At 44.6% G+C, this 14,451-nt stretch overlaps 1 protein-coding gene across 1 annotated transcript in view; it reads left to right on the plus strand.

Annotated features, from left to right (window-relative positions):
- epha10 (EPH receptor A10) overlaps positions 1-12,971 on the plus strand; it is a gene marked incomplete at both ends in the record, with an annotated part of 171,907 nt that extends 158,936 nt beyond the window's left edge. The window contains 7 exons of the mRNA XM_080786983.1: positions 4,401-4,462; positions 5,233-5,349; positions 5,629-5,715; positions 7,108-7,260; positions 10,718-10,908; positions 11,349-11,513; positions 12,857-12,971. Coding sequence (XP_080643109.1) covers positions 4,401-4,462; positions 5,233-5,349; positions 5,629-5,715; positions 7,108-7,260; positions 10,718-10,908; positions 11,349-11,513; positions 12,857-12,971 — 890 coding nt within the window. The remainder of the gene's footprint in view (positions 1-4,400; positions 4,463-5,232; positions 5,350-5,628; positions 5,716-7,107; positions 7,261-10,717; positions 10,909-11,348; positions 11,514-12,856) is intronic.
- Positions 12,972-14,451: the final 1,480 nt, after the last annotated feature.

The raw sequence follows: 14,451 nt of genomic DNA on the forward strand, positions 1-14,451 counted from the left end.
AAGTCGTCTTTACGGTCGTCAGTAGTGGTGGGTGCAAATGTAGTCCAGGCGCTTTTTCAAGCACCTGTCCACACCACAACTAATTATTTCGAATACAGTGGTGAATGATAAAGATTATGGTTGTATTGCTAAATTGAAAGTGCCCGATGTGATTCTAAATTCTGCGATGTCTCCTCTCTGCCCTCCCTTCTCCCACTCTGAGTATCTCCACCGTGTCGTCTCATCCTAAGCTGGTATTTAGCTACAAGCTGCCCGGTTAATGAGCCAACAAATGATGTGAGCCTCCAGCTGACCTAGCTTGTCCTCTCCAGTCCAAAGCGTGTTCAGCAGCCTCACCTGTGAATCCTTACCTCCCATCTCATCCGGTCCAACACAACCAAACCCACCCCTCACCACTTCCCTGTTTCTCCTCCATTGGCTGCATGCGTCGTTCAAAGGGAAGACTCACCACATGGTGTGTCATTAGAGACAGAACCCTGCTGTTCGCTAAACACCTTGTTAGGGTTGCTTGGATAACTGTGGAACAAGACTAAGGGGCTAAAAGAGGAAAGGAGCCATTGATGTCGCAGGATGCTGCTGCTGTGGCAGAATGCGTACCACTTTGAGACTTATTTTTGTTAAAATAAGTGTGAAATAGAAGTATATTCTGATAGTACTCATTGATAATAGAGTTTTTGTTCAGTAACAGCTAACAGGAGTCTCCCCATCTCTCCTCCTCTTTAGTAAACAGAAAATGCATGTTCAGCTCAGGATACCTATTTTATCCAATCAGGAGAGAGACTTGCACAGAATACAGATTGAACAAGTGAAATATGAAGGGATGGCACTAAGAAATGAACAGACAAAATTGGAGCTGGGACACTATAAAAATTGACGCTGATGAATTGGTACTCCTTCCTGATTGCTTGTACATTTTTCAATCGACTTGAATATGTATTTTCTGTTTATATTAAATAGGAGAGACAGTGATTACTCTCAGAATAATAGTGCTTTAACCTTTTAACATTTTTGATTCAAGCACAATTCTATTCAATTCCATTCGATTCTATTCTATTGGAATTGATCAGTTGGAACCCATATTGATCTGGATTTGTCCTTGTTAGCTCTTCCTATAGCTGTGTGTGGCTGTGTGTGTATGGCTGTGTGTGGCTGTGCCTGTGTGTGTGTGGCTGTGTGTGTGTGCCTGCGGCAGTGTGCGCGTGCGTGGCAGTGGATCAGGAGGTAGAGTGACCGCTTGGGAATCGGAAGGGTCCTTGTTCAATCCTCAGCTAAGCCTCCACTGGGTTAGTGTTTAAGTGTCCTTGACCAAGACAAGGATTGCCGTCTCCGTTCAGCCTCCATTTGAAGTGTCATCAGTGCAGTTTGTTGAGTAGTAACCTCACGTCACTTTCTACCTCAGAGGAAAGCCTGGTCTGTGTTCCAAAATCATCCATGTGATCCAGTCTAGGAGTGGTTTAGACCAAAAGTAATAAAAAATAAACAAAAATACACTGGTTCTGGTAAGGTGATTCAGGTTTTTCGGCCTTACTTTGTTTTGATCTGCCCTGTTTGTTTCCAGTTGCTAAACTTGCTACGAGTTTGACTAAAAGATGGATATTACCAAACAAACTACTCCAAGAAGTACTTGTCGGATACATGACATCAAGGCTTTTATTGGGTAGGCCCTGAAATGATGATCAATGCCCTTGATCGTGGGGAATTATTTGGGTAATTCTGGTTCCAGAGGGTGGTTTGATGACTACAAACCAGTGACTACAACATGACATATGTTCTTTCTGCTCCCGACCGGATCAGAAACACAAAAATGGTATGCTTCCCAGGCTAGGTGAGTAGTAATATAATAATCTGCTATTGTGACTGTGAGTCAGAAATAACCTCTGACACTGTTATAGGATTGCAACAAAGAGCAATTTTAACAATGGTTCTGGGCTGACTCATTTCCCACTGCTACTTGTACGATTTCCATTAGCTTATTCAAAAGCCCACACAGTGTTCGTGTTAATTTAACTACAGTATGAGAGTGTAACGACTCTAGGTCAAAACGCATATGGCTGAACCATTTAGCCTACAAAAGTTTTTACAACAACGCGTCATGTCACAACGTGTTGAGAGCTTGTACAGTAGATGGATGCTATTTTTTTTTAATCTTGACAAATCTCTTATAAATGGTAAATGGTGCATTTATATAGCACCTTCATCCAAGGTGCTTCACATAGATTATGCATTACATTCACCCATTCACACACCGGAGGAAACCTTGCAAGGCACCAACCTGCACATCAGGAGCAATTAGGGGTTCATGTCTTGCTCAAGGACACTTCGACACTAACTCTGGGGAGCCCGGGTTCGAACTGGGAACCTTGTGGTTCCCATCCCAGCCACTCTACCCATGAGCCACTGCCGCCCCAATATGGGCACAATATCTCCCCAGATGGGTGTCCACCACCAAATACAAGTCAATTTGGTTGTCCTTGACCATGAAAATGTCAAGGGAAAAAAACAACAGTAATAGATCATCCAAGCTGCCTGAAATCCTGGGACAGTATATGTACTCGACCATGGCCGTGCCAGTACCCCCCAGCGTCCTCTTTGCTAGATTGACTGCTGAGCACAGCAGAGGCTAAAACTGTGAACTGGGGTTGTGGTGAGTCCAAACATATAGGGCACAAAAACCTTCTGCTGCGTGTGCTATATACACTGTTACAGACAATTTGGATGTCTTGCATCTTATCAATCGTCATATTATGTGGGGTATTACAGTGCCAGTTGGCATTTATTTTATTTTCTCTCTTGCCAGATATGTTTTATTACAAGGAAAGTGGTTATTATATCTTCAAGACGCAGCTGTTTTCCCACAATCCCTCCACGTCCATATTTCTGTCACCTACAGCACAGCCCTTACTTTCTCAGAGTTCTTTCTCGCTCCCTGACTTCTGCGGTGATTTAGTTTTCTCCAGATTTTCTTTTATTCCGTTTTTTCTGTGAAATACCGAGTGGACCTCTCTTGCCATCTGTACTTTTGCAGAATGTGCGTGTGTGTGTGTGTGTGTGTGTGTTGTGTGTGTGTGTGTGCGTGTGCGTGTGCGTGTGATGTCTGATGGAGAGAGAGAGAGAGGGAGAGGGCACATTTGCCAGTTTACTTCTTAACTCCCACAGGTTTCTCTGCATGAATGAACCCACACTTCACACCTTCCCTCACCTGGATGTTAGAGGTGTCTGCACTGCCATGCTCTCTAATGGAGTAGCACTTCTCTCTCTCTGCTTAGCTGACCACAAACTCTGACCCCCCCCCCCCCCCCCCCCCCCCCTTCGGCTCTCTGTCTCCTCGTCTCTCTCGTCCTCTGCCCCTTTCACTGCCTTTCCATGTGTCTTTGGTCAGTTTCTCTCTATTACTTACTTCCCTCTCCACTCCACTCAACCGGCTCTGTCTTGTTGCTGCCATACTGTCATATACTGTAAGTAACAGCAATGTTTCTGCAGCTTTCTCACTATTCCAATCTCATGCTGTAACGGGTAAAGCCATGTACTAATACTAATAATGGCTAAAGTAAAACAGTAAAACAAATACAAAATAATTGAAATTTAGCTACTCTTGCCACTGTGTGCAATCGAGTACCTTTTGTTTTTAATGATGTTATTTTGAGTGGATATCGCACTAGAAGTCAGATCGCAGAGGTCACAAGAAAAGTAATTTCTTTTTGGTGGGCGACTTGGCACAAAGAAGTATGAATCACGCAAGAACCCTTCCATTAGACAGAATACCCAGTGACCTTATACCTTATACCCTTCCATTAGACAGAATACCCAGTGACCTTATACTGTACCAAGCCATGGATTATGGGGACATAATCAAATGGCTTTTTTTTGTTCTTGTACACACCATGACAAACATGTGTCTTCCTAGGAAAAAGGTATATAGCATTTCCAAAAGGTAAATGTTTCCACCTCTCTACCTGTGTCCTCCAACCAGCCACCAATACCCCTCCTCTCTCCTTGCTCTCTCTCTCTCTCTCTCTCTCTCTCTCTCTCTCTCTCTCTCTCTCTCTCTCTCTCTCTCTCCCCTCCAGTATGTCTTCTGCAGTATTTTCTCTTCTGTGAATTTCATAGCACTGCTGGACCCTCGCCATCTGTGCCTGGGCACAGAAAGAATGTGTGTGTGTGGGTGTATGATGTGTTCAAGAATGGATGCAAGCGTGTGTGTGTGTGTGTGTGTGTGCAATCCGCGCATGTTTAGAGGGTCATTAAACTTGCTGAGACAGCCAGAGCAGCTCACAGGTTCTCCCAGCTCCTCCACAGTTCACTGGGTGAAGGATGGCACTGCACAATGCCTCCCCTGCCACCGACAGGGCTAGACTCATATAACCTTACCTCTCTCTCTCTCTCTCTCTCTCTCTCTCCAGGTAACACAATGATGATAGTGGTAGAGAGCATGTCCAATGGGGCCTTGGATTCCTTCCTCAGAGTGAGTTTTGGAATAATATTTGTTGTGTGTGTGTGTGTGTGTGTGTGTGTGTGTGTGTGTGTGTGTGTGTGTGTGTGTGTGTGTGTGTGTGTGGTGTGTGTGTGTGTGTGTGTGTGTGTGTGTGTGTGTGTGTGTGTGTGTGTGTGTGTGTGTGTGTGTGTGTGTGTGTGTGTGTGTGTGTGTGTGTGTGTGTCCTTAATTCACATTGTTTAATAACAGTCATCACAAATAACCATATTTTCCGGCTGTTGCACAAATGCCGTATTAGTTACAATAATCTTGGGTTCTGCTGTGAGATTATCAACATGCAGCCCTGCATGAAATCTTGCTGCATATTAAAGTAATAAAGGAAATGTGCATAATTAACTGCACAAATGGAGCGTTTTCCCTCTAAGATGCTATAAGCTCCTATAAATTGTTATTGTGCGGCACTGAACCGTCTCAGCAGGGTTTATAATGATACGAATTAATGGTCTGTTTGTTTTTATTTTCCAAGAGATTCAGATCGGTGAGCACAAAATTATACAGCTGTTTAGTACCAGAAACACATAGTGCTTTTCTTTGATCACTGCCTTACATCCCATGTCTTTACCTGCTTTTATCACCTTTTTTTCTTCCTAATTTGTTTTTTCATCTTGTTTGCCTTCTCTTCTCTTCTCTTCTCTTCTCTTCTCTTCTCTTCTCTTCTCTTCTCTTCTCTTCTCTTCTCTTCTCTTCTCTTCTCTTCTCTTCTCTTCTCTTCTCTTCTCCTGCTCCCATTTTACCCTCAGAAACATGAAGGTCAGTTGAGCATAATGCAGTTGATGGACATGCTGGCTGGAGTGGCCTCAGGGATGAAGTACCTCACTGAGATGGGCTTTGTACATCGACGGCTAGCGGCACACAAGGTGAGAAAGAAGATGAGGAGAGGATAAAGTGCTATACAGTAAACTGTGCGTGTGCGTGTGTGCGCTCGCGTGTGTCATCGTGCGCGCATGTGTATGTACAGTACATGCATGACTTGCTGGTTTATAGTCAATCTGTGTAGGCATAAATCAGTGCGCAGAAATGTGTTATTCGTGTATAATGCATGTTTGCCACCTCCATGTTTAGATGTGTATATGTACTGTGAGGGGGCTCTCAGGGGTCCCCCTCCCTAATCCAACCCTTGCCTCCTCACACTCCAGGTGCTTGTGAACTCCAATCTGGGCTGCAAGGTGTCGGGCTTCAGACCCCTGCAGGACGACAAGATAGAGGCCATATACACCTCACTGGTAAGGCCAGGATAGAGGCCATATACACCTCACTGTTAAGGCCAGGATAGAGGCCATATACACCTCACTGGTAAGGCCAAGATAGAGGCCATATACACCTCACTGGTAAGGCCAGGATAGAGGCCATATACACCTCACTGTTAAGGCCAGGATAGAGGCCATATACACCTCACTGGTAAGGCCAGGATAGAGGCCATATACACCTCACTGTTAAGGCCAGGATAGAGGCCATATACACCTCACTGGTAAGGCCAAGATAGAGGCCATATGCACCTCACTGGTAAGGCCAAGATAGAGGCCATATACACCTCACTGGTAAGGCCAAGATAGAGGCCATATACACCTCACTGGTAAGGCCAAGATAGAGGCCATATACACCTCACTGGTAAGGCCAAGATAGAGGCCATATACACCTCACTGGTAAGGCCAGGATAGAGGCCATATACACCTCACTGTTAAGGCCAGGATAGAGGCCATATACACCTCACTGGTAAGGCCAGGATAGAGGCCATATACACCTCACTGTTAAGGCCAGGATAGAGGCCATATACACCTCACTGGTAAGGCCAAGATAGAGGCCATATGCACCTCACTGGTAAGGCCAAGATAGAGGCCATATACACCTCACTGGTAAGGCCAGGATAGAGGCCATATGCACCTCACTGGTAAGGCCAGGATAGAGGCCATATGCACCTCACTGGTAAGGCCAAGATAGAGGCCATATGCACCTCACTGGTAAGGCCAAGATAGAGGCCATATACACCTCACTGGTAAGGCCAAGATAGAGGCCATATGCACCTCACTGGTAAGGGCAGAAGATGGTAATACTCAGCTGCAGCAGTACTGGGTGTGTTAGTCAGGTAGCTGAGTTGTGTGGCTATTGCAGTTTTGTTGGCGATTCAACTCTTTTTGAGGAATGTTCCTGATTCTTAATATTTAATATGTTAAATAAAAGATAATGGAACATTCTGCACATCACAAAAGTGAGCTCGGGTCAGAAAAACGCATTACATTGTGTGAACACTTAGCTCCCAGGCTGAAGAACATAAAAATGTAATTCAGCAGCGGGAATTTGTTATTTGCCAATCTTAATGTATGCAGGCCAGCTTTTATCAAAGGAAGTGCCTCTTTGGGGGGGGGGGGGGGGGGGGGGGGAGTGGCTGGGCGGCTGGGCGTGCTTGTTTGAAGTCTCTACTGAAGACGTTCAGCGTTCATACCTCCCAAGTTTCTTTTCATGCAAAATGAAATGTTTAATAAGTCAAAGTAAGAGATAAACCAACCCTTCCTCCGCCTCCCTCCCGCTCTGTCTGTCTGTCTGTCTCTCTCTCCCTCTCCCTCTCCCTCTCTCTCTCTCTCTCTCTCTCCCTCTCTCTCTCTCTCTCTCTCTCCCAGCATGGAGGAAAGAGTGTGGTGCTGTGGACAGCTCCAGAGGCCATCCAATACCATCGCTTCTCCTCGGCCTCAGATGTCTGGAGTTTCGGCATCGTCATGTGGGAGGTCATGTCCTATGGAGAGAGACCATACTGGGATATGGGCAACCAGGATGTAAGTGTGTGTGTGTGTGTGTGTGTGTGTGTGTGTGTGTGTGTGTGTGTGTGTGTGTGTGTGTGTGTGTGTGTGTGTGTGTGTGCAGCCCATTTCTGTCTCTCTACCTTCTCTCTTATGCCTTGCTTCTCTCTCTCTCTTTATTTCATCTTTGGTCTTTTCTGTTTGCCTCCCTCTCTGTGCCTTGCCGTCGTCCTCTGTGGCAGGCCTCCCTCTCTCCATCTCTGTGTGAACTCTGTGTCCGTGGCCCGGCTGGGATCTTATTAAAAGAAAGCCAAGTCACGGTGCCTCTTAAAGCTTCGGCTGGGCCTAAGAAGTCTCCCCTTTAAGTCCACATCAGCTCCGTGACCAATCCTGTTTCTCTTAAAGATAGATTGTCCCCTTTTCCATTGGTCCTATAGCTTCTCCCCTAGCAGCAGTGTGTTCTTAAAAGAGTCCAAATCCTTACAGATTATTCCGTCTCTTTTCAGGAAATGTAAAGTGTTGCTATTTGAGGTCTGCAGAGATCCTTTAATCGATATACAGTAGGTTATACTGCCAGGTTTTGGGTCGAAAACCTATTATTAACAACATGGGGTGGCCAGACATTTTATATTCCTATGGTCACGTCAACTCCTTGTCCTTGAAAGGGTCGTTGTTTTTACATTTTGTTTTTAAAGGAAGCAAAGGAAACAAAAACAGTTGAAAGCATTTATATTAGGCTGCCGCGGAAGAGAGAGAGCAGATTATCTTTTTCTGGGCTATTTTCTTTTGAGCGTAGTTGGGGAAGATAATGGCCATTTAAATAGTATTAAAGCACCTAGTGATGATGTTAAAAGTTCACACAGTTCATTAAAGCCTCCCTGCTTGATTATGGTAATGCCGTCTAAAATGACACCCAGTCGTATTCTAATGCGCATCCTTCATCCAGAGAGTTGTATAGTCCAAATGAAATGGATTAGCATGTTCCATTTTTAAACTGAACGTACACAGGCATAAGTCTAAGTAGATTTATGTCTTTAGCATCCATTTGGCCAAATCAACACAAAACTCCCTCCATTTCACATTTACCAAACGTCTCAAACGAGAGGCCAAAGGTCCCACTTGTAGAGCACCTGGGATATGAATCCATTTTTAATGGATACATAATATCATAACAGCAGTTTAGTTGGCAGGCACAGCCAGCCCACCTGTGATCCAACGTACCCTTTACCTCCCAGCTTTGATTAAATGGAAAATGTCAAAAGCTGAAAAAGCACTTTATATGACGCTGTTCTCTGAGAATAGAACTTCAGGTGTAGAGGGAGGGAGGGAGGAAGGGAGGGAGGGAGGGAGGGATGGAGGGATGGAGGGTGCACAAACCGTCCTAGAGTAAACGTAGAGAGAGGACTTTTAGGGAATAGGTCTGGTGATGGATGCGCTCCCTCTGATTATTCTTTTGACATTATTCGTTCTGTTTGCAGGAGATTGTAATTCAGCAGGAGGACATAACCGAGTGTGCCTAGACATATTGAGGGTATATCTCTCTTGTGAAGTGTTATTGTGAATGGTTTTTGAATGGGGGACAACAATGGTTTGAGGGAGAGGGGAACATTGAGAGTCTCCACTCTACAGGGACATCTTCAGGTTACGTGCTGTTTGAGGGCAGTGCTGTTTCACAGAGGAAAGAAAATGTTATGTCGAGATAATTCATCTTAAGGTGTCAGTTTTCCCTTTCTCTTTCAAACTTGTGAAAAGGTTTCATGTGAAGGCGTATGTAGTATGGGTGCTATTGGAGTTCTGGTATTGTTTGGATTTTCCTTGACTGCGATTGAATTCATACAGCATGCCATGTGTTATTTAATATTAACCATATCCATTGTCCTGTGGAGAAATTGCTTTCTTGATAATATGATTCATTGCTAGAAGTTCTTGGTCCTGTATACTTTCCATCTAATATCGCTGCTTTCAGGAACAACAGTGTTGTTGTTATTTTCTTGTTTTTATTGCAGTTTTATTGCAGTTGAATTTCATACAAGCAACCTTGTTAATGTAACACTATATTGAGCAAGGAGTCAAGCATCAGTTGTTTTGTAGCTGATGCCAACATCAGGTCCAGCTACAAAACGGCGACCTTGAAATTTGATTAAATTTAGTTCATACTAATCCTGCCCTAGAATATGAGGACGCAGCAATGCAGATGAAATTTGCCAGAGTGCATAATGTAAGTATAATGATGAGCAAGGTCACATCAAGTGAAAAACAAATGCATTTCCCTCAACTAGATTAAAAATAATACCAAAGATTAAAAAAGACCCTGATATAACATTAGAGCCTAATTTGAATTTGAGTACAGACCTCCTTTTCCTCTTTCTTCAGATTCCAGGGATGTTGTTTTTCGTTTGTACAGATTCACTTACTTTTCATTGCAAATGGATGATTACTTTTCAACTTTTTTTTCTTATTATTCAAATTCGTGAAACTGCAGCCACAAGAATAGTGTCAAAGATTACAATTTGTCCTCAGCAATTTCCCTTTTAGGTACTCTTCTTATTGTGTCGATGTGTTGCATGAATACATCCATTAATCTTTTTCCATTCTTCAAGCTCTTTTCTCTCAAGACAAAATTGCTTCGGCGCAGGGCAAATCTTTTCATCGTGTCTCATCATAGCCGGTCGCACTTTGTGCTCCGCTGCACGTCACAGAAATGAAACGGGTTCCTTGGGGAACCTTCATTCACCCCCAGGGACGGGAAGACAAGTTGTGAATGGTGTACTTTGACCTCAGCTTCATTGTCTACAGCGGAATCTAATAGTCTGATGTGGAGAAAATATTCAAAGATCAGATCACTGATGTTCAGTGTTGGAAAGTAACATTATTACCCTTTTCCAGTAACTAGTAGTATAACTAATTACTTTCACATTTTGAGTAATAATATTACTAATATGTTACTATTTTCCAAAAGTGGGCTTGAGTGTTTATTAATGGTAGACTGGGTTAGGATGTAGTCGCTTTGCAGGTCTAGATCTAGACTGGAAACAATGCACACTTGTCTGTACGTGTGAATTATCGGATGCCGAAGGCCGAGCCTTACACCGTCCGGAAACAAACTGGGTAGTCTGAGACTTTTGGGAACAAAAGATGCAATTACTGGGGGCGAGAGAAAAAAATAAAGTAATAAGATAACATTTTTTTCTTTAAGTAATAGGTAAGTAATAGGTAATATATTGTTATTTGCAAGTGATCCGATCTGAATTGTGCATTCAGATATCGGTGACCTATCTGCAACGGGTATACTGCTTACCGGTAACTTATATTCTGTTGTACGACAAAGCATAGATCAGGATTCAGTGTCAGACTGATCCACATCTTTAGAAATCTGATTTGAGTGGCATTTCAAACCACCAACCAAAACACACTCTGTCTCCCTTCATCCCATATGCCTCCCTATCTCCCCTCCCTCCTCCTCCTCCTCCTCCTCCTCCTCCTCCTCCTGCAGGTGATCAAGGCCATAGAAGATGGTTTCCGGCTGCCAGCGCCGGTGAACTGCCCACCCCATCTTCATCAGTTGATGCTGGACTGCTGGCAGAAAGAGAGAACGGAGAGACCCACCTTTAGCCAGATCCATTCAGCTCTCAGCAAGACCATCCGCTCACCTGATGCCATCGGTTCCTCCACTCTGGCACGCAGGTAACGCAGAGCTTGGGAAGAGGGTCGATAACAAGGAGAAGTTGGCGGCTGCGGCCAGCGACAGGCCAGATAATAAGTTAACAGGGGCCACTGGGGTTGAATCAAAGCCAGCTGAAGTTCATATCGGGATACCAGTCCTTGGGCCATATTATATTGTTGAACTTGATGCCGGTGTTCAGAATAGTCTTCCGTCTATGGGAGCAGCTTCCTGGTGTCAAAGAATGTCCTAAATATTGGTTTTTTGATTGAGAATTGTATTACTTTTTCAAAAGACATTACAGGAAAGGAAACAATGACAACTTTGCACTTGATCAAATGTACTAAATGTTTTTGTCTGCTCTCTCTCTCTCTCTCTCTCTCTCTCTCTCTCCCTCCCTCTCTCCCTCCCCTCTATCCTACGTCTCTCCACCCCATGTCCTCATCCTTGCCCTTCCGCTCAGGACACTGAGTTCATCCATCTCCCTGTCAGAGAGGGCTCTTCCCTCCTTCCCGGCCTTCAACTCAGTGGGAGAGTGGCTGGACGCGGTGGACATGGGCCGCTACAAGGACAACTTCACCGCCGCTGGATACTGCTACCTGGAGTCTGTGGCGCGGATGACCGTACAGTGAGTTAAGCCGGATTTCCGCTGAATTCACACCAGCAGCATTGACCCAATGTTCACAGGCCATACATTCGCAAAATGCAATCAATTGGCCATGACCAAGGTTATGAGAGACGCCCTCATAAATAAGCAAGTCTTGCTCCGGTGAGAGTACCCAGTGGTCCGAGCACATCAAAGCCAGCAGCTGCGCTCGGCCCGGGGAGCTCAGAGACGGGGAGGGGGAGAACAGCCTGTTTGTAATGGATTTATACATTTTAGATGAGAAACAAGCAATGTAGCACGCTTGTAAAGGATACACGTTTGGTGAGAAATAATCAATGCAATGTGGTTGCTCAATCATGAGCAAAAGGTTTCTCAACTTGGACACTTTGCTTTTTGCTGGCTCACCGTCCTGCCTCAATGGGAAAAAGATATAATGCCATACATTAGTTCAGCTCTACTAAAGTCTGCTATTTTGTAAACACTGCTAAATTAAAAATAATAATACACTATATATATATATATATATATATATATATATGCAGCATTTTCGATTCACAGTGACAGGCCCGGGCTGTGGGAATACATTTTAATAACACGGATGAATAAGTCTGAGATAAGACATGTATTGTAATTATAATATTAAATATTGATATTGTTAAATATGAAAGCTTCATATTATGGAGTTGATCAGCACTGTCTGTGTGCCATGACTGCATATCTCCCCCGAGATTGTACTGACTTGGAACTCTGATTGTGTCATGATGAGTTCAACCTTCTTAAAGAACACTTTAACACACCGCACCATTTATCTCCATGCATCAGCCCTTGCTAATGGGCATTTCAGTTTAGACGCTGCCGTTTCTGTCCATTTGCCCTTTGTCTCAGACGGGCTGTGGATGGCTTGAACATTTTACCAAACGGAGGTGTCACCAGTGGGGATTTCACGTTAATAGAAACGACTGCAGGCCCCTTTCTGGAATGTTAGTTTGTAGTCCCTGCCGATGTCATTGGTGATACATTGTCGAGCTCTCCACTATGTGCTCTGAGACACAGAGCACAGAGACGGAACCATCTTACGAGGACCCATACATGGATATGGCAAAATGTAATTATGGCTAAATAAAAATGGCGATTGACAATGTTTTCGATGTTCGGAATTATTTTGTGTCACCAGGGAACATGATCGTGCCATATTCAAAACTTGATGTTGATCACAATGAACATACACATTGTTTTTTTGGTTTTTGTTTTGGTGGGGGGTGTACAGATGAACTAACGCAACACTCACACAGGTGCTTAAACGTAACTACCCAGTCTTCATAATTTCGTTTGTTGTGTGTGTGTGTGCGTGTGTGCGTCTTCAGAGACGTGATGAGTCTCGGCATCACCTCCCTGGAGCACCAGAAGCTGATCCTGGCTGCCATCCAGACCCTTAGAGCCCAGGTCATCCAGATGCACGGCCGTGGTGTACAGGTCTAACACACACACTCACACACACACACGCACACACATACCCGCACAGTGTACCGCACACGGCGTGCAGATGAATGGATGGACGGACACACAGAGACAGACAGAAGGACAGCAGAGAGAGAGGTCTTCCCCACTGAAGCAGATCTGTTGACTCCACTGCTAAACTCCTCCACTCCTTCTCTCGCTCCTCCATCATAGCCCTTCCCTTCCTTCCTTCCTTCCTTCCTTCCTTCCTTCCTTCCTTCCTTCCTTCCTTCCTTCCTTCCTTCCTTCCTTCCTCTCTGAAGTCCGTTCAGGATGGGGACAGCGTTCCCCTCTCTCTCTCTTCGTGACTGACGAGGGGGATTTGCTGAAGAGTGATGTCATTGTCATACGACCTTTAGTGACCTCTGTGTGCACTTTGACCTTTAATAAATGCCAGCTCCGTCGCTGGTCCTGGATTAGCGCTTCAAGAGAAAAATGAAATAACTTTTCTATAGAGGGAGGGACTGAAGCCCACCTGCTGAGCGGTTGGAAAGGTACGAGGGTACTATACTGTAAGCCCCAGTGATGACTGGCCCTGGCTTAGTGCTTGAAGGCACAAAGACAAGTGTGGGTAGAATTTCCCTTTAAGCCAGCAGCAGTAAAGCAGGACTACTGTAGCTTTCTGTGAAGGTCATCACAGGAACAGAGACATACAGTATTGCGCCACTTACTGAAGTGCGGTTTTCGGAACAGAAAACCTCATTCTCATTTTTGTTTTGCTCCCGAAACAGGTGATGAGAATCTCAGACTAGAATGAAACCCTCGGTGTCAGAGATGTCATTGTGACACTATTGCAAAGACTGTGCTGTCCGTGGTCATGGTTTCATCAGGTCGGGGGGGGGGGGGGGTGAAAGGAGACCCCCTAAAAGGCTAAATCTCTCGTACGGTCCTATATGGTCTGGTGTGCTTGTTCATATCGATCGGTCGCTCAGAATTCCTTGCAGGATCTGTGGCCATTAGGCCGGGCTTCCTCTGTCATGAACTTACCACAGCTCTAAGCCAGGAGAGGACTATGCGCTCGCTGGACATGTGATTGGCAAAAATGACATTTTTGTCGTCGGAACACTTGAATCTTACGGTGTGAAAGTGATGACACCGATGGTGAGGGTTGACGTTTTGCCTTCAGGAATAAACGTTGATTTTTGAGCTAACATTGGTCAAATGAAGGCTGCAGAGTACTGCTGTAAAATTGATAAGCAAAGGGTCACAGAATGATGTGGTTGACTGTTCATTAATTTGCTGTACGTCACTTAGTGTGTTTAGCTAATTCATATCGAGGCATCTTTCAGTTTTTCTTTCGGCCGGTCTCGCTCTGTTGTTTTCTCCCTTGCTACTCTTGTGTTTATAACAGATTATTTATCCTTCAGCCAGGATATCTGTAATACTGTGTAGCGTCTCGCTAACTAATCCTCCTGTCTAAAAGCGCTCTCCTTTTTGTGGCCATTAGACTGTACACAATACA

The sequence above is a fragment of the Protomyctophum bolini genome (genome assembly GCF_963924005.1).
Source record: "Protomyctophum bolini genome assembly, chromosome: 17".
Lineage (NCBI taxonomy): Eukaryota > Metazoa > Chordata > Actinopteri > Myctophiformes > Myctophidae > Protomyctophum > Protomyctophum bolini.